The following is a 25704-nucleotide window of genomic DNA, read 5'->3' on the forward strand; positions in this document are numbered from 1 at the left end:
TACAAGACCAGCTTGAGCAACTCAGTGAAACCCTAAGCAACTTAGCAAGATCCTCTCTCAAAATAAAAAATGAAAAGGGCTGGGGATGTGGCTCAGTGGCTAAGTGACCCTGGGTTCAACCCCAGGACATCCACCAAAACACAGCAATTATAAATAAAATCTATAAAAAGAAGCAAGTCTGGGTTCAATATTCCACAATTAATGAATGTAATCTGCTATAATAACAAGCTAAAGATAAAAAATCATATGACTACATTAATCAATGCAGGAAAGACATGACAAAATTTGACATTCATTTATATTGACTCTCAGAAAAAAAACAGTAACATTGGTTGGAAGGCTTCCTCAATTTAACAAAGAACATCTAAACACAGCCCACAGCTAAGATTATTCCTAATAGTGAAAAACACCATGGTTTTGTCTACAACTGGAAAGAAGACAAGAGAGGGCCACCCTTACCACCATCAGTGCAATTAGACAAGAATATTCAGAAAGAAAAGGATGAAGTAAAACAGTCCCTATTTGCAGATGAAATGACCGTCATATAGGAAATTCAAAGGAGTATACAAAAAAATTCCAGAATAAGTGAGTTCAGCAAGGTCACAGCATATTTTGATATTAGAACATACAAAATCAATTCTATTTCTACACATTAGGAATAAACATGTGGACATCAAAATTAAAGACCATTGATAATTGCTCAGAAAATTAAAAATCGGATGTAATTCTAACCCAACAAGTACAAGATTTATGTGCTAAAATCCACACAATGTTGATGAATGATATCAAGGAAAATGTAAATAAATGGAGATACATAGTGTTCATGGATTGGAAGGCCCAACAGAGCAAAGATGTTAAGTCTTCCCAAATTAATATATAGTTTACCACACAAACTATTAAAATCCTCACAAGATATATGCAATTATTATAAATATTATTACAAAATTTGTATGGAAAGGCAAAGATCAGTGAACAGCTAAAGAAAAATAAGTACAAAATAATCTCCCCAATTTCAAGACTTAATGCACAATTTCTATATTTAAGACTATGTACCAGTGTTAAAAAGAGAGACACATAAATCAATGGAACAGAACAAAACACACATAAATAAATCCACATAAATATGCCCAACTGGCTCTGACAAATGTATAAAACCAATCCAATGAACTAGAGATAGCCTTTTCAACAATGGTGGTAGACAAATTGGCCATTCACAGGCAAAGAAAATAATCTCAACCCAAGTATCGCACTTCATATAAACTTAACTCAAAATGGACCATAGACTTAAATATAAACAGTAAAACTATAAAACTGTTTTTGAAAATGAGAGAATACCTTCAAGATCTAGAGCTAGACAAACTTGACTATAAAACCAAGACCCATAAAAAGAAAAACTGACAAACTAGACTTCACCCAAATTAAAAAACTTTACAGTATGTGAAAGACACTATTAAGAGGATTGACTCAGACTGGGAGAAAATATTTATAAAGCATATATCAGACAAAGGACTAATATCTAGAACATATAAAGAATGTGCAAAACTCAAAAGTTAAAAAAGAAAAACAGATTAATACAATTAGAAACTGCGCAAAAGGTATAACGACTCATTTCATCCAAAAGAAAATACAAGATAACAAATTAGCACTGGAAAAGATTTCAACATTACCAGCTATTAGGAAAATGCAAATGAAAACCACAATAACTTTTCAGTACACAATCATCAGAATGGCCAAAATAAAGAGAATAAAAATACCAAATGATGGTGAAAATATGGATAAATTAGATTACCCATGCATTGTTGACAGGAATATAAAATGCTGCAGTCCCCTGGAAAAGTTTGGCAGTTTCTTTAAAAACCTAAACATAAGGGGCTGGGGCTATGGCTCAGCTGTAGTGCCCATTGCCTGTCATGTGTGAGGCACTGGGTTTGATTCTTGGCATCGCATGTAAATAAATAAAATAAAGGCCTATCAACAGCTAAAAAAATATTTAAACAAACAAACAAAAAAACTAAACATAAAACTTCCATATAGGGCTGGGGTTGTGGCTCAGTGGTAAAGTGCTTGCCTAGCACGTGTGAGGCACTGGGTTTGACCCTCATTACCACATTAAAATAAAATAAAGGTATTGTGTCCACCTATAACCAAAAAATGTTAAAAAAAAAAAAAAAAAAAACTACCATGGAACTCAGCAATTACACTCCTAAGCACTTATCCCAGAGAAATGAAAATTTATTGTTCACACAAAAATCTGTATGTGAATGTTAATAGCAGCTTTATTTGTAATAGCCAAAAATTGGAGAAAAGATGTTGTTTAAAAGATAAATGATTAAAAACTATAGTAAATCCATACCATGAAACACTACTAACAATAAAAAAGAACCACCTATATAGCTTCCATATGAAATGCACCAAAATTTCAAAGTGCTGATACAACACAATGAATGGAAAACTCCACACTTGATCTCATGTGATAGGTCACAGTGAAAACAGGAACACTAAAAGTATTATATACATTTGCCTTCAGACTGTAAAAGGTCAGGTTTATAGGAAACAAATGAATTTCTTGTTTGGATTTGGGTCTTATCCCCAAGATATCTCATTATGTATATGCAAACATTCCAAAACCAAACAATAACAACAAAAAATCCTTAATCTGAAATACTTCTGGATCCAAGCATTTTGGATAAGGGAAACATGCAACAACTTGGATAAATTTCAAAGAGAATTATATAGGAAAAAAGTCAATCCAGAAAAGATTATATAGTTTGGTTCCATTTCTATAGTAGATTTTTTTTAAATATATGTTTTAGTTGTAGATGGATACAATACCTTTATTTTTACTTATTTTGATGTGGTGCTGAGGATCAAACCCAGTGCCTCACATGTGCTAGGCAAGCGCTTTACCACTGAGCCACAACGCCAGCCCCCATTTCTATAATATATTGTTTTGATTTCATTTCTGTAACTTATTTTTTGAGATAACAAATTATAAAAACAGAGAACAGGTGAATACCCATAAGGAGGCTTAGGGATGGGCAGGAAACAGGTGTGGCTATACAAGGGTAATATACAGAACACTTGTAATGATGAAAATCTTCTTTATTTTGACTGTGTCCATTCAGTGTCCTGGTTGTGGCCGTGCCATATAGTTTTGCAAGATGTTACCATGAGGTATGTACTAAATAAAGGGTATAAGAAAATTCTCCAGCAGGGTGCAGTGGCACATGTCTGTAATCCCAGCAGCGAAGAGGCTGAGGCAGGAGGATCACAAGTTCAAAGCCAGCCTCAGCAACTTAGCGAGGCCTTAAGCAACTCAGTGAGAACTTGTCTCCAAATAAAATACAAAAAAGGGCTGGAGATATGGCTTAATCGTTAAGTGCCCCTGAGTTCAATCCCTGGTACAAAAAAAAAAGAGAGAACTCTCCGTATTACTTCTTATGACTCTATGAAGCTACAATTATCTTAAAATAAAAATTTAAACTAAAAGATCAACTGTATGTAAAACCACAACGAACTGTAATTGGACTTAAAAAGACTTACCCAAAGCCCCACCCATCTATTGCACTGGTAAACACCACATTTCCCTGTTCTGGAGAGAAGTAAAGGTGAGAATCATCCGTGTCTTCCAAGCCAGTACTCCAGTCATACACTTGCTCTCCTTGTTCAGAATTTGGATTCACTTGGGATTCAGTGTCTCTCTCTGCTCTTTCTTCTAGGACTTTAGAAGTAAAAAGAGTTCCTGTGAGTGCATTAATCTAGGAGAGATGGTGAAATGGCAGAGTGTCATTCAGATGCTTAGCATGATCTTGGTAGGAATTGTCTAACCTCTGTTAGGGCTAAAATAATCATCACAGTTGGGACTCACTGGAAATGACATTTACGATCAAGGAATGACTTATATGTATTAACCCATTTTATCAAAATCCAGCAAAACTAAATTATAAGGCTTTTGAAAGGTCTTTTTGGATTACCATTATTATTTTAATGTAAAGGCTAATGTGTCATACCTTTATTTAAGTGCTGGGGCCTGGTAGTACTAGGAATTCACAGTTTCCAAACCCCATAATCCTAGTTAGGTAGCCTCAGTCACTTTTCTCATCCATTTCTCACATCAGCTGCTTGAAATTTCTACTACTCCTCAGGCCCTCTTCCCAACCTCTAATACCCAACTATTTCCACTTCCAAATAAGTAATCCTATTAGCTAATTCAGAGAGAAAAATCAATCCTATTACTTAACAATTTGTACAAGTCCCCCACATTCCAACCTATAAGACTGCTTTCATCTGAAAATACTGCTGGCCCTTCTGCCACCCACTGAAGAAGGAATATTTCTACAGAGAGTATTTCTGAAGAACAGGAGCATTTCTACACTTCCACCTATCTTAATGGGGGAAACTAGATTTATCAATCATTGTTTTGCACTGTTATACCTTTGTAATTTCCACCCTTCAGCAAACAAATACACTCAAGTTGACCTCATCAATGGCTTTTCATTGTCTTGAAGAATTTCAAACTTCTATTCATGTCATACAAGGCTCCCCAAATCTCAAGTCTTATATTCCTTTCTCCCGTCTCTTGGGAGATAGAGAAAATGTAGAAACCACGTTCAATAATGGCTTAACATGATCTAATTTTTCAACTACAATTATCTTCTCAAAGGTAACACCATACCATGCTTTTACTTGCCTTTATAACTTTGTACATCTTATTCCTTCTCTTTTGAAATGTCCTTCTCTAATATTCTATCAAACACTCACCTTTCTTCTATCTCAAGGCTTCTATTGTGAGACTTCTTCTACCTCCTCCCTCAGACTAGGTTAAGTGGCCCTCATCTACGCTCTCAAATCATGTATCTCGTAGTTCTCCAAATAGCTCTTTAACTGTTTATCTCCCCTACTATACTGTTAGCTCTGTGAACACAGGGGCTCTGACTTCCATCTTTCTATTCACAATCCTTAGCACACAATGGACATTTAGCAATTAATCTGATTGACACATTTATGTACCTGTTTGCTGAATAAACAAATGAATAAATGCTTGGATAAAATTTTATCTAAAGACAGGTAATACAATATGATAGAGCCTCCTAATACTGTTTCACTTAAGAATCAAACTACAAATTTTAACCAAGAAAGTTCATTGTTCAAGCCTTATACTGAAGGTGCTTCCAGGAGATGAAAGGGACTCCTGAGACTAGTTCTGCAGCCTCTGTCATGGTGTAATAACTCTAACAGACAGAACCTTAGGCAGAGAACTTCAAATAAGTGAATTTTCTATAGCCACTCCTCATACTCTTCCTAATAACTCTTCAAGCCCCAATTTTAAAATACTGAAGAACACAATACCTGTTCTAAAATATTCTTGAGGTGAGAATAGGCCTCCTGTGGGGTAAATTTTAGCTCCACTATCAACCGATCTATCTTATTAATCACCAAAACTGGACGGATGTTTTCGAGCCAGGCTTGCCGCAAAACTGCCTGTGTCTGATAAAAGCACAGAAAAATGTAAAACTTAGGATTTGCAATAATTTAAGCACACCAGAAAAATGTTAATTAATAACCAACACATTCCCACAGTCCTTTACCACAACTCAGACTATGCCAGTCAGACAAAGATATTCAGGTTTTCATAAAATATATATTTAGCATAGCAACAAATAACTGCAGATAAGAGGGCCTTATAGTTTATTTAAGGGAAAAAAATAAAATTGGATAAAGACAGCAAAAAGGTTTAGTAGAAATATGTGTTTTCACAAATACTCTCTCTTTTTCATGGTTCAATGAATAATTATCAAACACCAATGATACTAGCATGTAGGTAAAAAAAAAAAAAAAAAACATTTGGCCAAGAGCTACATGTTCACCTCCTTCATCATGATCTCACCTCTTAGAGGCAATCACCATTCTGCTGTTCTAAAGCCAGCTATGTCCATTTCAGCAAATACACTCAAGTTGACCTCATCAATGGCTTAGGTATCCTGTGAGGATACCTAAGACACTACATAGACAGCCCTCTTGAGTTGGGATACCTGTACCTATAGGGGAAATCAGAGGAGAGGCCAAAAGATAATCATAATACATCTTCTTCTAATATCAAATTTCCTACATTTAGGGGCTGGGGTTACAGCTCAGTGGTATAGCACGTACCTAGCACATGTGAGGCACTGGGTTCAATCCTCAGCACCACTTAAAAATAAATAATTTTTAAAATTTCCTACATTTGGACTGGGGTTGTGGCTCAGCGGTAGAGTGCTCGCCTGGCATGTGCAGAACCCTGGGTTCGATCCTCAGCACCATATAAAAATAAATAAGTGAAATAAAGGAATTGTGTCCAATTACAACTAAAAAATAAATATTAAATTAAAAAAATTCCTACATTTGAGGAAATTAAATCTTTTATTATTCTTTTTTAGAAACATGAAAGTAAATGTGCATATTAAGGAGTAGAATATGAAGGTGACATCTTTTTATTTTCTTAGAGAGCAAATATAAGCCTTCAAAAATTACTGAAAGAAATTAACTTAGAGAGCCACTCTGAGCTCTATCCTCACCAGAGCTGCATGTTCACTCTGGCCTTAGGGGTAACTTTGGTGGGAACAGATAAATAGAAACACTAGATTAAGGACATGGAAGAATAAGAGTGGGAAACAGGAAAGGAATGTGTATGGGTATAGTGTGTGGATGTGGATATAGGCCGAAAAGTAGGCTGAGAAAACAATAGAATTTCTCTCCTACTTAGGGAACACTTGTTTAGTATTGTGCTAGCAACAACCTCTCATGATTCAGAAAACCTCTTTCATTGGAGTAAAACATCTAGATTATTCCCAAATCCAACATTTCTATCATTTTTCTAAGTACTACCCTAAGAGGATATCACAGACACTTCCATCCAAAGTATCGCCACCATTTCTAAGTTCCTTTCAGCTCTGATGATTTAATTCCATCAGAAACTGGAACATTACCAAAGTGAAACATAAAGCCAGCTTTCTCATTGTTAATGAAATGCCTAATGTGATACATAGTAATCAACAGTTTCTCCTCTTCCTCGCCTTCTTCAACCCGTTAAATACTTTTGTATCACACCATTACCTGTGGACAGACCCCTTCCACAGCATCTACCACTATGATGCATCCATCACAAATACGAACAGCCGTTGATACTTCTGAGGAGAAATCCACGTGTCCTGGAGAGTCTATGAGATTAATCAGGTATTCCTCACTATCTGAAATAAAATTTGAAAACAACACATTTTCAGCTGTGAAGGTGTATATATACACTGCTCTTCCCAGGGCATTCTAGAATAAGGAAGCTTTTAAGAAAAGACTGAAAAAAAGCTAAAGAAGCCAAAAGCTCAATCAACAACTATCATCCTAACTTTTCCCACTATTATACTACTAATTCCAAATGTTATCTATATGAAATGTTTAACTTTATTATTCTAATAGTTAGCATGTACTAAGAATATGGTATGAGCCTGGTATACTGCCACTTTTAATTTGCTAATCACACCTTGCTGAATCCTTAAGATAACCCTATGAGATAAATATTACTATTCTCATTTTACAGACTAGGAAACTCAGATAGAAAAAAAACAATGCCTAAGGCCTAAGAGTAAAAGCTGTTCAGAGACCCAAGATGTCAACTTATGAAGACATAAAGCAGTTGGCCAAATTCGCCTTTACAACTTCTCAAATATCAGTGTGAATCTGCTCAATTAAAATTTAAATCTAAATATTTTACAAAAATTCTACTAAAATTTAAGGAGCAGTTACTATGTGCCAAGAAGTAATGCTATGTGCTTTCTCATATATTATCTCCTTTAATATTCACAACAAACCAATGTAGGATGACAACACATCTTGATTTGTCTGGTTTCAGCACGGGAATTCACACTTCCCATCAAAGCCCCCAATTCAAAGCAAACTAGAATGACTGGTCACCCTAGCTTATAGAGATTTGACATTAAAACATAATTTAATTAAAAGAATTCACAACTAGAAAGTCTAAACTACAGAGAATTCTCAGCAAAATATTCCATGAGGATGAAGTGGAAAAAAAATAAATAAAACCAGCAAAGGGAGGATATAAGGAACATTCAACCAAATGAGAAATTAAGACAAATCTAACAGGGAAATGGATGGCACTAGAGCAGATTATGCTAAGTGAAGCTAGCCAATCCCTAAAAAACAAATGCCAAATGTCTTCTCTGATATAATGAGAGCAACTAAGAACAGAGCAGGGAGGAAGAGCAGGAGGATAAGATTAACATTAAACAGAGACATGAGGTGGGAGGGAAAGGGAGAGAAAAGGGAAATTGCATGGAAATGGAAGGAGACCCTCATTGTTATACAAAATTACATATAAGAGGTTATGAGGGGAATGGGAAAATAAACAAGGAGAGAAATGAATTACAGTAGATGGGGTAGAGAGAGAAGATGGGAGGGGAGGGGAGGGGGGATAGTTGAGGATAGGAAAGGTAGCAGAATACAACAGTCACTAATATGGCATTATGTAAAAATGTGGATGTGTAACTGATGTGATTCTGCAATCTGTATTTGGGGTAAAAATGGGAGTTCATAACCCACTTGAATCTAATGTATGCATTATGATATGTCAAGAGCTCTGTAATGTTATGAACAACCAATAAAAATAAATAAATAAATAAATAAATTTTGTGAGGAAAAAAAAAAACCCAGAAATAAATCAAAATGACAGGGAATACAAATCATATCTCAATAATAACCTTGAATGTTAACAGCCTCAACTCACTAATCAAAACTCACAGACTGGCAGATTGGATTAAAAAGCAAGAACCAACAACATGCTGTCTTCAAGAGACTCACCTCATGGGCACAGACATCCAAAGGCTGAAGGCGAAAGGATGGGAAAAAACTTATCACTTATATGGATTATGTAAACAAGCAGGGGTTTCCATTCTCAGATAAAGTAGACTTCAAACCAAAGTTAATCAGAAGAGACAAAGAAGGACATTCCATACTTCTTAAGGGAAGTATATATAAGCAGAACATAACAATTATAAATATGTATGCCCCCAAACAATGGAGCATCTATGTATATCAAACAAACCCTTTTCAATTTCAAGAGTCAAACAGAACACAATATAATAATACTGGATGACTTTAACACACCTCTCTCACTACTGGACAGATCTTCCAAACAAAAACTAAATAAGGAAACTATAGAACTAAATAATACAATCAGTAATTTAGACTTAACAGACATATATACAATATTTCATCCATCAACGAGCAAATATACTTTCTTCTCAGTGGCACATGGCTCCTTTTCTAAATAGACCATATCTTATGCCACAAAGCATAAGTAAATACACACAGAAAAAAAACCCAGAGATAATATCTTGCATTCTATCAGACCACAACAGAATGAAATTAGAAATCAATGATAAAATAAAAAATAGAAGCTACTGTAACAAATGAAGACTAAGTAATACACGATTGAATGATGAATGTATAGTAGAAGAAATCAAGGATGAAATAAAAAAATTCTTAGAGGTAAATGAGAACACTGATACAACATATCAGAATCCCTGGGACACTCTGAAGGCAGTACTAAAAGGAAAGTTTACTACATTGAATGCATTCATTAAAAGAATAAAAAGTCAACAAATAAATGACCTAACACTACATCTCAAAGCCCTAGAAAAGGAATAAATCAACACCAAAAGCAGTAGAAGACAGGAAATAATTAAAATCAGAGCTGAAATCAATGAAATTGAAACAAAAGAAACAATTGAAAAAATTGACAAAACAAAAAGTTGGTTCTTTGAAAAAATAAATAAAATAGATAAACCCCTGCCATGCTATCAAAAAGAAAAAAAAAAAACCTCAAATTGCTAAAATACAAGATGAAGAAGGAAATATCACAACAGATACGTCTGAAATACAGAAGATAATTAGAAAATATTTTGAAAATTTATACTCTAATAAAATAGAAAATATCGAACATATCAACAAATTTCTAGAGACACATGACTTACCCAAACTGAATGAGGAGATCACACATGATTTAAACAGATCAATTTCAAGTTATTAAGTAGAAAATGCCACCAAAAGCCTAACGCCAACCAAGAAAAGTCCAGGACCAGATGAATTCTCAGCCGAGTTCTACAAGAATAATTTACACTAATATTCCTCAAAGTATTCCATGAAACAGAAAAGGAAGGAACCCTTCCAAACTCATTCTATGAGGCTAATATCACCCTGATACTGAAATCAGACAAAGACACATAAAGGAAAGAAAACTTCAGACCAATATCCCTGATGATCATAGATGCAAAAATTCTCAATAAAATTCTGGCAAATCGCATACAAAAACATATTAAAAAGATAGTGCACTATGATCAAGTGGGGTTCATCCCAGGGATACAGGATTGGTTAAACGTACAGAAATCAATAAACATAATTCATCATATTAATAGATTTAAAAACAAGAATCATATGATCATCTCAACAGATGTAGAAAAAGCATTTGACAAAATACAGCATACCTTCATGTTCAAAACACTAGAAAAATTAGGGATAGTAGGAACATACCTCAACATTGAAAAAGCTATATATGCTAAACCCAAGGCCAGCATCATTCTAAATGGAGAAAAACTGAAAGTATTCCCTCTAAAAACTGGAATAAGACAAGGATGTTCTCTTTCACACTTATATTCAACATCATCCTTGAACTCTAGCCAGAGTAATTAGACAAAAGAAAGAAATTAAAGGGATAGAGATAGGTAAAGTAGAACTCAAACTATCACTATTTGCTAATGATATGATTCTGTATCTAGAAGATCCAAAAAATTCCACCAGAAAACTCCTAGAACTAATAAATGAATTCAACAAAGTAGCAGGATGTAAAATCAACACCCATAAATCAAACGCATTCCTATCATCAGCAATGAATCCACTGAAAGAGAAATTAGGAAAACTACTCCATTCACAATAGCCTCAAAAAAAAAACCCTGGGAATCAATCTAACAAAAGAGGTGAAAGATTTCTACAATGAAAACTACAGAACACTAAAGAAAGAAATTGAAGAAAACCTCAGAAGTTGGAAAGATCTCCCATGTTCCTGGATAGGCAGACTTAATATTGTCAAAAATGGCCAAACTACCAAAAGCATAATACAGATTTAATGTAATTCCTATTTAAATCCCAATGATATTCTTCATAGAAGTAGAAAAAGCAATCATGAAATTTATCTGGAAAAATAAGAGATCCAGAATAGCTAAAGTAATCCTTAGAAGAAAAGTGAAGCAGGAGGCATCACAATACCAGACCTTAAACTGTACTATAGAGCAACAGTAACAAAAACTGCATGGAATTGGCACCAAAATAGACTTGTAGACCACTGGTACAGAATAGAGGACACAGAGATACACCCACATAAATACGGTTATCTCATACTAGACAAGGGCGCCAAAAACATTCAGTAGAAAAAAAGATAGCATATTCAACAAATGGTGCTGGCAGAACTGGAAATCCATATGTAGCAAATGAAATTACACCTTTATCTCTCACCCTGTATAAAAATCAACTCAAAGAGGATCAAAGACTTAAGCACTAGAACAGAGACCCTGTGCCTAATAGAAGAAAAAATAGGCCCAAATCTTCACCACATCGGCCTAGGATCTGACTTCCTTAACAAGACTCCTAAAGTGCAAGAAGTAAAATCAAGAATTAATAAATAGGATGGATTCAAATTAAAAAGCTTCTTCTCAGCAAAGGAAACAAATAATAAAGTGAGGAGAGACCCTACAGATTGGGAGAAAATGTTTACCATATGCACCTCCAATAAAGCATTAATTACTAGGCTAAAGAAATCAAAAAAATTAACACCAAAATAACAAATAACCCAATAAATAAATGGGCTAAGGAAATGAACAGACACTTCACAGATCGCTAGGATAAAGAAATAAAAAAAAAAAACAAACCAAATAACTCAATAAATAAACGGGCTAAGGAAATGAACGGACACTTCACAGAAGAAAAACAACTGACCGACAAATCTATGAAAAAGTGTTCAACATCTCTAGCAATTAAAGAAATGCAAATCAAAACTACTCTAAGATTTCATCTCACTCCTGTCAGAAAGGTAATCATCAAGAATACAGGCAACAAGAATGTGATGACATCATTATCCAAAGTACATGTATCAAAGACACGAATTGGTGTCAACATACTTTATATACAACCAGAGATATGAAAAATTGTGCTGTATATGTGTAGTAAGAATTGTAATGCATTCCACTGTCATTTATTTTTTAAAAAATAAATTTTAAAAAAGAATAAATAAATAAAAATATTTTTTAAGTTACGGAAAAAAAAAAAAAAGAATACAGGCAACAGTAAATGTTGGTGAGGATATGGTGAAAAAGGTACTCTCATACATTACTGGTGGGACTGCAAATTGGTGCAACCACTATGGAAAGCAGTATGGAGATACCTCAGAAAACTGGGAATGGAATCACCATTTGACCCAACTATCTCACTCCTTGGTTTATACCCAAAGGACTTGAAATCAGCATACCACATAATGCAGCTACATCAATGTTTATAGCAGCTCAATTCACAATAGCTAGATTACAGAACCAAGGTAGGTGTCCCTCAGCAGATGAATGGATAAAGAAAATGTGGCATATGTGCTCAATGGAATATTACTCAGCTTTAAAGAAGAGTGAAATTATGGCATTTGCCAGTAAATTGTTAGAGTTGGAGAATATCATGCTAAGTGAAATAAGCCAATTTCACAAAACCAAAGGCCAAATGTTTTCTCTAATTTGCGGATGCTAATTCACAATAAGGGTGGGGGGGGTAGGGAAGAATAGCATTACCTTTGATTAGGTAAAGGGAAGTGATGGGAGGGAAGGGGAGGATATGTAGGGATAGAAAAGATAGCAGAATGAAACAGACATTATTACTTTATGTATATATGTGACTACATGACCAACATGATTCAGCAACATGTACACTCAGAAAAATGAGAAATTATATCCCATCTATGTATGATATATCAAAGTGCATAAATGCATTGTCATGTATAACTAATTAAAACAAATAAAAAATTTTAAAAAACCATAATTTAATAAACCATGCAAAAAAAGTTATGTTTCAAAATCCTACATTTCATCCCACTACTGTTAAATTTGATATTCTTTTTCAAAAGCAAAATAATTACTTAAATGTTAAAACATACAACCAGAGATATGAAAAATTATGCTGTATATGTGTAATAAGAATTGTAATTTATTTTGCTGTCATTTCTTAAAAAAATCAATTAAAAATATAAAAATGAAAAAAAAAAACAAATATATGTGTACCTCTCCTTCACTCAGTGTTTATTAACTTCAATGTGCTCAAGAATTATTACAAGGCTGAATATTACAATTTATGAACCATTTAAAGGATTTTTCTCCAATGTAATTTTAATGACTTGACTCATTCTATAGATGATAAGTAACCACAGCCAGAGGCAACATTTGTGGATTTCTTATTTGTGCCTGGCATTGTTCTAAGTATGTGATATTTGCTTTAGAACAACCCTCCATAGTAGTTACCACCATTAACCCCATTTTACCAACCTGATTACTGGGCACAGAAAAGTTTAGAAGCTTTCTCAAGGATATTCAGTTAGAGCCCAATTCTGAGCTTAACTGCCTAAGACAAAACATTTAACATGACCCAGAAGTTCAAACCCACCTAATTTCAAAGACCAGGCCTTTAAACATTACATGCAGGATGACAGTAAATTTCACTCCACACACCAAGATTCCACTGGTAGTTTGAATTTCTGAAACACTAGGTGAAGAATTCCAAAGTGTTCTGGGACTCAGTGAGAAAGATTGCCATTAATTGATAACTGGCTCCCTCAGTAATACTGATCCCCTCTGCCTCATGATCTTTCCAGGAAACTGCTTTATAAAAAACTCAGGATGTCACCCACCAGAAAAGGCTCCAACCAGAGAAGACCCTGAACATCTCCCAAGAAAATCAAAGAGCCTGGAGCAATAGGTAAGCTGTGCCTTAATACAGCCTTTCACTGTCAGTTCTCAAGCACCAGTTTTTCCAGTTACCCTCTTGGATAAGCCACATTGTCTCAACTAAATAAGCCAGAAAACAATGATCAAGTCTAGCATGGTCCAGGCTCCTATCACATAAAGCTGTTAGATTGTTGGAATTTTAGCCAACACCTTTTCATAGATAAACATAAACATTCAAAAGCTCCTAAAAAGTGAGAGGTTTATCCAAGGTCTAATGGTGTTAGTCACTTCTTAGGTTTTAAGATTCCTTTATGCTCTGTACCTGGAGAAACTACACTTGCTTGTTCATTTGGCTCAATTCTGGACTTTAGGGTTGGAGACTGCAAGTCCTTCCCCAACCTTTGTCCATGATGCTACCTGGACCTCATTTAGAAGTTTCAGAGCCAAGATATCCTGTCAGGTTCTTTACAGATTCTAAAAATATACTCATACAGAAACCTTAGGCTTTCTATACTTATATCTCTTATTGGGATTATAAACCCTTTGGGGAATACTCAGAAAAATAAGTTATCCATATATGCCTCCCTAATTATACATCCAATTTCAGACCCTTTGAAATTCATTCAGGGATGGCAAGTTCAGATCTAGAAAGGAACAGAAAACTAGCGACACACTTAATGTTTCCATCTGAAAATCTACACCCTAAAAAATGAGAGTGTAAAATAAATAAATTTGAGAAACAGGTAGCCTTGGAGCTCACAACACATGTACATATTAAACGTTCAAAGAAGCCCTATCCATCTCTGTTATATCTAGAATTGGCCAAATGTATATAATGGTGAGAAGGAAGGGGTTCTGTGCTTAGTCACACAGCTGACAAAGTCAGACCTCAGCTCAAAGCCAGGCCTCCCAATTCCTCTTTCAACACCTTCGCATCTTAACCTTTTCCAAATAAATTCAAATTAAAATTTCAAAGGCAGTGGGAAAAATCCCACATCCATTATGGGTGAGGGGTGGGAATGTCCATAAGCAAAGCTTCTTTAAAGCTGAGTAATATTCCATTGAGCACATATGCCACATTTTCTTTATCCATTCATCTGCTGAGGGACACCTACCTTGGTTCCGTAGTCTAGCTATTGTGAATTGAGCTGCATTTTACCTCTTAAAAATTTTTCTTGAATGCCATCCACTTCTTTGCATGAATAACCAATAAAAATATATAAATTAGTTACGGGGTTTATCATGTTAGATATTATTTTTACTGCTAATGGAAACTACCAATTAAAATTCTTTTAAGTATGCTAAATGATCTTTCCAAGTCATAACATAAATCCTGGAGTTGTGGATTGAGCTAATCCCTGCTATAGCGAATCTCAAAAGAACAGAAACTTCTGTTGCCTTATTTCTCAGGTGTTCCAAAATAAACCTCTTCATTTCAGGGGACTCATCTAATAAAACAGCAACAATTCAATTTTTTTTAATATTCTAGGTGCAATTCAAAAATAAGTTGAAAAACCTGAAGTTAATTACAGGAGACATCTTTTAAACAATTTCTGGTATGAGAAGGAAGTTATGGTAAAATAATCTCTACTTTGCCTATGGTGGTGTTGTTTTATTTTGCTTTTGGTACTGAAGACTGAACTCAGGGGCGCTTAACCACTGAGCCACATCGCCAGCTCTTCATATTTTTTATTTTGAGACAGGGTGTTGCTAAGCTGCTTAGGGCCTCAATAAATTGCTGAGGCTGCCTTTGAACTTGAGATCCTCCTGCCTCAGCCTCCAGAGCTGTTGAAACTAGAACTATGCACCACCACACCCAGCTTTGCCTGTAGTTTTAAAATGCTATAGATAACTGTCTCAGAGAAGGGGCACAACTTAGCATCTACTAAGATAGTTCCTCTATGAACAGTAAAACTTTATAAAAGAGGTCAGTGCTGTATTTCCAAAACATGGAAATGACCACTAACAAAACTGTGAAAAAAATGAAAAATAAAAAAAAAATTGCTTTGAATAAAAGAGTAGTAGAAAAGTTAGGGATGAAAATATGAACTTTAAACAAATGTCATTTTTATGTATTAGAACAATACTAATATCTAACAAATAGGAATAGAACCTGAATTGTCTGAGGATATGTTCCTAACTGAATTTCTTGAAAATAAACAATTATGTGCATGACCCTAACTATGGAGTAATCAAAGTCTCCCTCCATAGGAAATATTACTACTGTCCTTTTTATATTTTATATCAATAAATAAAATTATAAGTTATAAATCAACTAATATAGTTTATGCTATAATTTGGTTCTGTTACATCCTCCACAGGTGCATGTGTTAAGGCTTGGTCCTCAGTTTGGTGCTGATGAAAGGTGGTATATAACCTTTAAGAGGCAGAGCCTAGTAGGAGGTCTTAGGTCACTTGCGGTGTGCTTTATGGGGATCATGGGACTCTGGCCTCTCTTTCAGGTCCCAGCTGCCATGAGATGAGCAGCTTTCTCTACTATGTGCACCTGCCAAGATGTGCTGCCTCTCCACAGACTCAAAAGTAATGGGGCCAGCTGACCATGGACTAAAACCTCCACAAATGAGCCAAAATAAACCCTTCCTCTTTAATTATCTCAGATTTTTTTACAATAACAGAAAGTAGACTAATAGTTTATTATTTGACAGATTTGTAAAGCACAGTATGATGCATCTTATCATCATAGTGGTTGTGACAGGATAATGAAGCTCCCTTTCTTAAAAAGGGTGCCACAAAAAATGTAAATAGGCACAGTTGTGCACATCTGTAATCCCAGTGAGGCCGAGGAGGGAAGGCACAAGTTTAAGGCCAGCATGGGCAACATAGTGAAACTATCTCAAAATAAAAAATGAAAAGGGTAGGGAATGTAGCTCCATGGTAGAGGACCCCTGGGTTCAATTCCCATTACTACTCCCACAAAAAAAGATAAACAAACAAAAAACAGAGGTTGTGGTTAACTCTGGAGAGAAGGGAAGAAAAAAGGATCTAGAAATAACCACAAATGGCACAAGAATTAGGTTCTCCCATAAACTATCCCTTCCTTCAACCTGAAAAAAACTGTACCAAGTATGGAACACTTCTGATTTTGGTTAGCCTTACTCACTTTGTTTTTTCAGTTTGATTATTTTGTTTTGTTTTCCTATATAATGCCAATCTACACTGGTCACTCATTACTGGGTTCACATTACTGAGAACTTGTACACCTTTCAAAGCTACTGCATAGGTTATGAATCTAGTAATTGCATGTCCACAGTGTCTTGGTTTCATTACTTATTGCCACTTTTTACTTGAAAGGAAATAAAAAATACAAATGAGAAACCCTGAAGTGAAAAAAGATTAATGTTCACTTCTTAAAACCACTCCACATCATCCTGGAGAGTGTCACAGAGTAAGGTCCAGCTATCTTTCACACAATTTCACATTGCCAATGTGTGTCAGTACTATTAAGGTGTAGCTTCTATCATCAGAACTAAGTGAGAGATAGAACAACGTTGACAAGGAAGGAAGGAGACTTGGAGCTGAAAATTTTTCCAAGAAAAAGGAGGCTTGAGCATGCTTAAAAGCTGATGTTTAGAAGCCCGTATATAAAGAATGATGGAAGATACAGGAAAAAAGATCATATATGGGAGATAAATCCAGAACGTAGCTCTTTTTCAACTACAGGAGGCAAGCAAAGATGCTGATACTATTACATTTTGAGGTACAGTGGCAAGTAGTTGAGAAATCTTCTTTTCTGTGAAAAAAGGGAGGTGGGGAGGTGATGAGAGAAATGCTAAGAGATAAGAAGTTTAAAATATTATTTGGGAATAAGCAAACATAACAGGAGATAAGGGAAGTTAGCCTGCAGTCCCAAGGACCAGGTGACAACCTAGCCTATAAGCAGAAAAAAATATAGAGAATTAGCCTTATCAAAGTTAAAGAGTTTTTTTGGAAGGAGGATGACAGAAAGTCAAGGAAGCAAAGTGATTGAGGATGTTGGCAAGACTGTCAGTGAAATGACAGGTTTGAACTATATGAGGCAAAGTGAACAGAGGAATGGGGCTCAAAAACCTGGAGCCTCATCAAGTCAAATAATGGGGACCTCACTACCCAGGTAAACACTGGAAGAATCAAAGATAAAGGAGAAAGCAAACAATTCTCCCACTTCAGCCTCCCAACTAGATAGGACTACAAGAGTGCATCACTATGCCCAGATGGAAGTATTTAAATTTGAAATGTCATAGATGGTTACTAAAGGTGATGCTAAAATCCACAAAGTAGCTATGAGAGTGAGTGGGGAAGTGGAGAATTAGTACAGTTGTAGAGAGGGCAAGCTGGTGAAGAAGTCATTATCAGGAATGCCAAAAGCCACTTTGAAGGATTCACATGAAAAGGAAAATTATGAGCAAGGTGCCAAAGTCAGCCTGAACAGAGATCCTAACCAGAACTTGACAGTGCTAACGAAGGTAAATAACTGACTCTGAAAATAAGGGGTAAGGATAGAAGAATTAAGCTTTGGAACCAGTATCAGGACAAGAACAACAGCAATCCCATCTTCTAACCAAGAGATACAAGGAACATGAAAGAATGAGCAGCATTCACTTGAAAGAAGTACAAGGAAAGCAGTGTTATCAGAAGACAACCAGGCAGGAGGAGGGGGGAACATCAGTAAAAAGATGTTGAGATATAGGGATGTTTGTTTACCTTAGAATGTTTTCAGAATAATTTTTAGTAAGGAAGGGAGTAGTGGCAGAGTGAAGGGGGATATCAGAATTACAAAGAGACATAGGGAACGAGTATAAGAGAGGTCAGATCACATGGCTTACAGTTTGGGCAGTGAGCAAGGACAACAGGGATGTGGGTAATGCTGGCCACAATAAGATGTCCATAAGTAATCCCAGAAATTTGTGGTGGAAAGGAGAGATCTTCAGGAGGAATTAGTCATGGCCTGGACTGACTAACTTCCAAAAGACTTCTGATCCAATTGAATAGGCTGGAAATGTAATTATGTGGTTCCTAGGACTACTACCATGCGTTAGAAACTACTCTGTCCTTGCTTGGGAAACTTTCTTAACTTCTCTGAACACCATTTTAAAAAATATTTTTTAGTTGTTGATGGACCTTTATTTTTATTTGTTTCTTTATATGTGGTGCTGAGTATTGAACCCAGTACCTCACACGTGCTAGGCAAGTATTCTACAACTGAGCTACAATCCCATCCCCGAACTCCATTTTTCAAATAAATAAAACCAGGATAATTCAATCTCACAAGCTTATTGTAAGGATTAAACAAAGCCATGCATATGAGACACCCAACTCAAAAGTAAACTGTCATGTATCTACTTTCTTTGGCCTGGCACCAACTAAATGCTTCACAAAATAAAGTACTCATTGCCTTAGAAAATATCTGACTTATTAGTCAAATAAGGGACAATAGAATACTTCCCTCTTAGCCTCAGTCCTAAAGGAATAAAGTAATCAGGACAACAGAGTAATGTCACACAGCCAGAGAGAAGGGAAGGAAAGATCTGAATAGGAAGATTTTCTGGTACATGCTGGCTTGTGTGACCCAGGATGGCATAAGTCAGTTCCCCATGGCCTACTCTCTGGAGAATAACATCCAAGAGTAAAATCTACATAGCTGATAACACACAGGTATAAATCCTCCTCCTGCCCACCACCACTAACCCAAATACAAATGTTCACAAAAAGATGAACTTGCATTTGGTCCTTGGTACAGAAAGCTGATGTATATCTTCAATCTCCATATGTAGAGTACATCCTGGCTACATGTGACTGCCATTTGGGTAAATCCCAAGTGTCCTGTTAACAAAGTTGTTAGCTACCTCATATACCTGAGGTTAATAAATGTAAGTTTATAAACTAAAGCACACTGAAGAGTATTCAACAAGATATTTTGCGATTTTTAAATAAGTTGCCAAGATTTTTTAGAATTACCAAAAATGTTCAATTTTTTTTTTTTGGCAGTGCTGGGATTGAACCTAGGGTCTCACGAGGGCCAGGCAAGCACTCCACCACTGAGCCATACCCCCAGCCCTCACTCTCTAGTCTTTAACAATCCCACACAGACTGTCTCACTTACACAGAGGTACTAACACCAACATCATGTAAAGAACTAATCAAATAGTACTTAAACACATTGCACTGGTAGTAGAATAAGTAAGGTTCTTTGGAAGGGAAATTAAGTTAGATAGTCACAGTGTGTGCAACAGTGCACACATAAAATTCTGACTGCTATTAAATATAAAAATTACAAAAAATAATGGGATAAAACTGAAAGTGATTTATATTCATTCTAATATTTTATATTCTATAACACACTGAATTTTCTATAATACAAACTTTTTAATTTATTTAAATATTCAAAAGATGAATTAAAATAAACATTTCAATTCAAAAGTTCTACAGTAACAATATGTGCCCACAGACATAAGAATGACTACAGAATAGAAATGGCAGCAATATAGCTTTTGAGACTATTCAAATAAAAGTATTCAAATTTCAATTCATTCAATCCCTTTGAATCTATTTCTCTTCTATTTCTGGATTCTAAACTAAAGGATTTAAAGACACTATGTTCCTTCTTTTATAGAATGTATATTGTCCAGAGTTATTTCCTAACTCTTGAAATGACATGCTAAACGAATGGTGTCCTTGCAGGAGGGGCAAAAGGAGAGGTGGGTGTAATACAAAGAGTAACAAAGTCTAACAAAATGATCCCAATATTTGTAGTAAATTTTGGTCACAACTGTAAAGATGAGATGCTCCATTTTATCAAGGAAGAACCAATTCCCTGCAAAACAGTAGACCATCACCTTGTTTTCAAGAACATTTCTATTATATGCATGATTGTTGTAAGTTTATCTGTTAAAACTAGACTAATACTTTAAAAGTTGAAGCTGGTTTAATTAAGAGTCAGAACCACAGAAAGGATGAAATGTTAACATTAAGTGGGCTGGGGTTTTAGATCAGTGGTATAGAACTTGCCTGCCATGTTGCAAGGCTCCATGTTTGATCCCAGCACTGAAAAAATACAAAAACAAAATACCACTTACCATTCACTACACTGATTCTCAACTAAGAAAGTATTCAGAAGTGGGTGGGAAGGAGAGGAAAGCATGGTCTATAAGTCACCTGAGTTTCCTCAACCCTTAGGATCTCTGTTCCTTCCCATCCAGATTCTCCTTCAGTCTGTCCCATCTTCATAGTAGGAAATGCCCCATTCTGGAAAATCAATACTAAAGTACAGATGAAAATCTATCTCATCTCTTAGGTGTTCTGAGAGCATATGTTTCAGTCAATATTCCCAACTTATATTGCTCACTTTGTAGATCTGGAAAATAAGGCTCTGCATTGTTAACTATGGAGACAGCCTACCTAAGTCCCTTGTAAAGAGTCAGGCCATGTTCACATAGAAACATGTTGGATACTTTATGACTCCACTCCAACATTCACTGTTGACTAGGAGGTGATTATCCAAACCAAGGGCAACCAACCCATTGGGTAAATCCCAAGTGTCCTGTTAACAATTCATTTGCAACGAATTGGCACAAAAGCAAAAGCTGGGCACATGGCCTACTCCTGAAATTCTGTGCTCAGAAAAACACAAGAGAGAAAGCAGTATTCAACATAAAAAGTAAAGGGAGTAAGGAGTAGCAGTAGGAATGAGGAGTTGGGACAAGGTGAAGTGTATACAGATGAAAATTTGACAAGTAGGCAAATGCTTACACAGTATAATAATAAGAGATATAAACAGACAACCAAACCAAAGGACAACAGTAGAACTCTAGGGGGAGGATCCATAAACTTTCACTGAATGTAGTCTATAGGATCATCTTGGAATCAGAATTAAAATATGGCTCCAACCCACTTGAATCAAAGTGTGAAATACGATATATCAAGAACCATGTAATGTTTTGAACAACCAACAATAAAAAAAATTAAAAAAAAATATGGCTCCAATTTCTGCAAGATGTCAGTCCAACAAGATTAATATTTTATCATTTTACACATGTTTTTTGAATAATCTATCCCACTCCAAGCTAGTATAAATCTCTGTTCTGTGCAATCTAGGAAACATCTAAAACAATATGACAACAAGCTGTCCAAAGTCAAAGAGATTGGCAAAAAGTTAGACCAGTCAACTCCCAGTAGCCAATGGCCACTCTCCTACAATACTACACCAGAAAGACAATTGAATTGGAAAGGGTCAATTTTATATTATATAAGTTAAACCTGAATAAAGGGAAAAAGGGTAACTAGAGACAAAGTCCAGAACACAGCAATTAAAATTGACACTAGAGGAATTTTCAAGTAAAAACCGAATAATAATATGAATACAGAAGATAAAAGGCTACAAATCTCTTGAAGTTTATAAAATAATAAGAAGTAATAGATCTTGGGACTGTGGTTGCAACTCAGTGGCAGAGCGCTTGCCTAGCTGACTTAGATCCTCAACACCACATAAAAATAATTAAATAAAGATATTGTGTCCATCTACAATTAAAAATTAAGGAATAGATCTTAGTTGGGTGCAATGACACTGCTGGCCTATAATCCTAGCAACTTGGGATGTGAAGATCTTTGCCCCATTCTCTGGTTCTCTGAGTAAAGATATCCACCCCTTTAAATGAAAGAGGTAGTTTTTTTTTTAAGCATTACCTTTAATAGTAAACAATGGGAATTCATGTGCCTAACAGCTTCAAATTTGGTTTGGTACAAAAATATTTTTAAGACTATGTAAAAGAGAACAGCCACACCTCACAGTATATGGCTTGGTGTCAATGTCAGAGGTATGATACTAGGAAGGATGAACCAGAGGCCACTCCATTAAGGAAATTAAATATAACTTTATTATTTTCTTCAAATTACAAAAGTACATATTTTGTGTAAAGTTTTCTAACAGTACAAATATAAATATTTTGAAAAAGTGCAAATTTTGCCATAATCCAACTCCTGGAGATAACTAATATGAAGGATTGGGTATGTATGCTTCCAGATACCTTTATCTGCATGCATATTTTTATTACCCAAATGCATTCATATCTTACAAAAAATATTCTGCAACTTGTTTTTTCTTATCTGTTAACATCATTTTTCTATATAATTACACACAGATCAAGCATATAACACCTGCATATTTCACAGCATGAATATACCAGTTTATTTAACCATTTTCCTACTGACACTTAGATTGTTGGCACTTCTCTTCATTAATACAAAACTTTAGGTATTAGTGAACATGTATCTCACACACTTGTTTGACTATTTCTTCCAGGTAAATTCCCAGAAGTTTATTATTAAAATGACATCCTCATTTGAAAATAACAAGCTAGTACTGATCATGGCAACCCACAGTTAAGATTCTAAATTTAATAAACAGGCCATGGGGCAGAACCAGTCCAGCCAGGAAATGGAACACTAAGGCTGAGTCAACAAGGCATAGGACTCCTGATTTTCCTGGTGAAGAAATCCATACTATCACTGGAGAAGAGGGGCAAGTGCAAATTGTCAGTCTTCTGCCCTCAAGACAATCAGAGGTCCCCAACTGCATCCAAGCCTGGATAGCCTGACTCTGATAACAGATCATTTTGAGAGGCCAGCATTAAATATATAGAATATAAAGGAAAGAAACTGAGGCATGCAAGTAATTCAAAAAGGAAAAGGAGGATAAGAAAGATTCATTCCTATTTTTCTTTAAAACACTGGTTAATTTACCTTTTGCATAATGTAGGGAAATAGCACTGGATTTCATAGTGATACCTCGGATCTGTTCATCTTCTCTGCTGTCCATGTACCTTAGCTGGAAAAAACACAACATATGCATCTTATTGTTCATGATCTTTTCCCTTTAACCCGTTATTATGATAAGATTACATATTAAGTCAATCTTGAATTCTTGAGCTAAATCTATTGGGCTATAAGAAGTAACTCTTTATATAATGCTGTTTGGTTTATTAATAATTTTTTAATCCACAATCATAAGATTGGCATGAGATTTTTCTTGTCTGGAACTATCTTTAACAGACTTGGTCTGTTATTCCATTCATATGACTTGGAGAGTATTCCCTGATGTTGAGTTTTTCTTCCTTGTATTTTTGAATGGTTCAAGTAGAACTGAAATTACTTGTTCCTTTAATATCTGAGAGAACTGGACAGTTAAATCATCTGGGCTTTTTCTTTGTATAAGGATTTTTGCCAGCCATTTGATTTCTTAAAATACTACAGGATTATTCTAGTTTTCTATTTCTTAAGTCTAGTTTTATTAAGTTACCATTTTTACATTTCATCACATTTAAGATTATTTAAAGCTGTTTATTATACCCTATTGTTATCTTTGCCTGAGAGTGTGTATATATACATTCTATATTGGTGCACTACAATTATACTTAATAATGAGATTCTTTATGCCATCAATCTCATTAGCTTTTTATAAAATATTTTTTTAATTGTAGATGGACACAATACCTTTATTTATCTTTATGTGGTGCTGAGGATCAAACCCGGTGCCCCACACAGTGGAAGGCAAGTACTCTACCACTGAGCCATAGCCACAGCCCCTCATTAACTTTTTTAATCTGTAGCATTTTTCTTTCCCTAATATCATTTATTTCTGCCTCTTTTCTATTCTTCTTGATGAATCTTGCTGATATTTGTCAACTGTATGAATTTTTTAAGTAATTCATTCAAACATCCTTTTATACATTATACTTCATATACTTCCAAAGTACAGTGAGCCACAGTAAGGACATTTGCTGACCAAAGGTACCATATGCCTCAACAATGATAAAATAAAAACAAATTTTCTAGTTGTGATAATCATGAATTGTCTACACTGCTAATAATTTTAATTAGCAGACTTGATATTTTTAGGACAATTTTAAGTTTATAGAAAGACTCAAAAGTATAAAGGGTCCCACAAACCATCCTCACAACATAGTTTCCTCTGTTATTTATATCTTTTGTTATTAAATGGTATGGTATACTTGTACAACTGATTAATCAATATTGATATGTCACTAAACTCCATAGTTAGTATTTGGGTTCACTCTAAATGTATGATATGTCCATCATTTTTGTATTTATTATTAAAAATGGTTAACATGATCCTTTCTATAAAATGTTTATCTTCTGCTTCACTAACTTTATTATTTTCTTCCACATTCTTACTTTAGAGTGACTATAGTTCTACGTTCCCAGGTGGGAAAAGCACAAGCACTTCATTCTTATACTCCACCTCATAAGATGGTCTCAGGTGCCCAATTCTACCTTTCTTTCTCCTTGTCTACTCTATTAATTCACTTCACTTTTGCTTCTCCACCTCCTCATCTATTCCCTGTCACTTGATTAAATCCTGCAAGCCATATATCCTAGATTCATTAAAAAGAGGAACATCTCTTTATTTTTCTACTGCAAAGTAAATTATTCCAAGCTAGAAACTCACAGCCAGAAAGAAAGATCTTTTTCAATTCATTTCCTAAAACATTATTTTCATTATGATCCTCAGGCTTAAGATGCCTTCCTATGGCACTTATATGATACTTAGGTTAACCTTCAAGATCTTCTGCAATCTGACATGTTCCATTGGTACATTTTCTCTCCCACTGGTCTTAGGCAACGGGTCCACTCAAATCAAGCATAACACAAAAGCCTTATCCACATTATTTCCCAC

General features: G+C 35.2%; 1 protein-coding gene across 2 annotated transcripts in view; it reads right to left on the reverse strand.

Moving 5' to 3' along the window:
- The window catches only part of Efl1 (elongation factor like GTPase 1), a 143011-nt gene that overhangs the window by 113037 nt on the left and 4270 nt on the right, over positions 1 to 25704 (reverse strand). For both annotated transcript variants that reach the window (XM_071608574.1, XM_027921012.3), the window contains exons 4-7: positions 23751 to 23835; positions 7093 to 7226; positions 5350 to 5487; positions 3544 to 3758 (exon numbers count right to left, since the gene is read on the reverse strand). In XM_071608574.1, the coding sequence (XP_071464675.1) occupies positions 3544 to 3758; positions 5350 to 5487; positions 7093 to 7226; positions 23751 to 23835 (572 nt within the window). The remainder of the gene's footprint in view (positions 1 to 3543; positions 3759 to 5349; positions 5488 to 7092; positions 7227 to 23750; positions 23836 to 25704) is intronic.

The sequence above is a fragment of the Marmota flaviventris genome, chromosome 2 (assembly GCF_047511675.1).
Source record: "Marmota flaviventris isolate mMarFla1 chromosome 2, mMarFla1.hap1, whole genome shotgun sequence".
NCBI classification, from domain to species: Eukaryota; Metazoa; Chordata; class Mammalia; order Rodentia; family Sciuridae; genus Marmota; species Marmota flaviventris.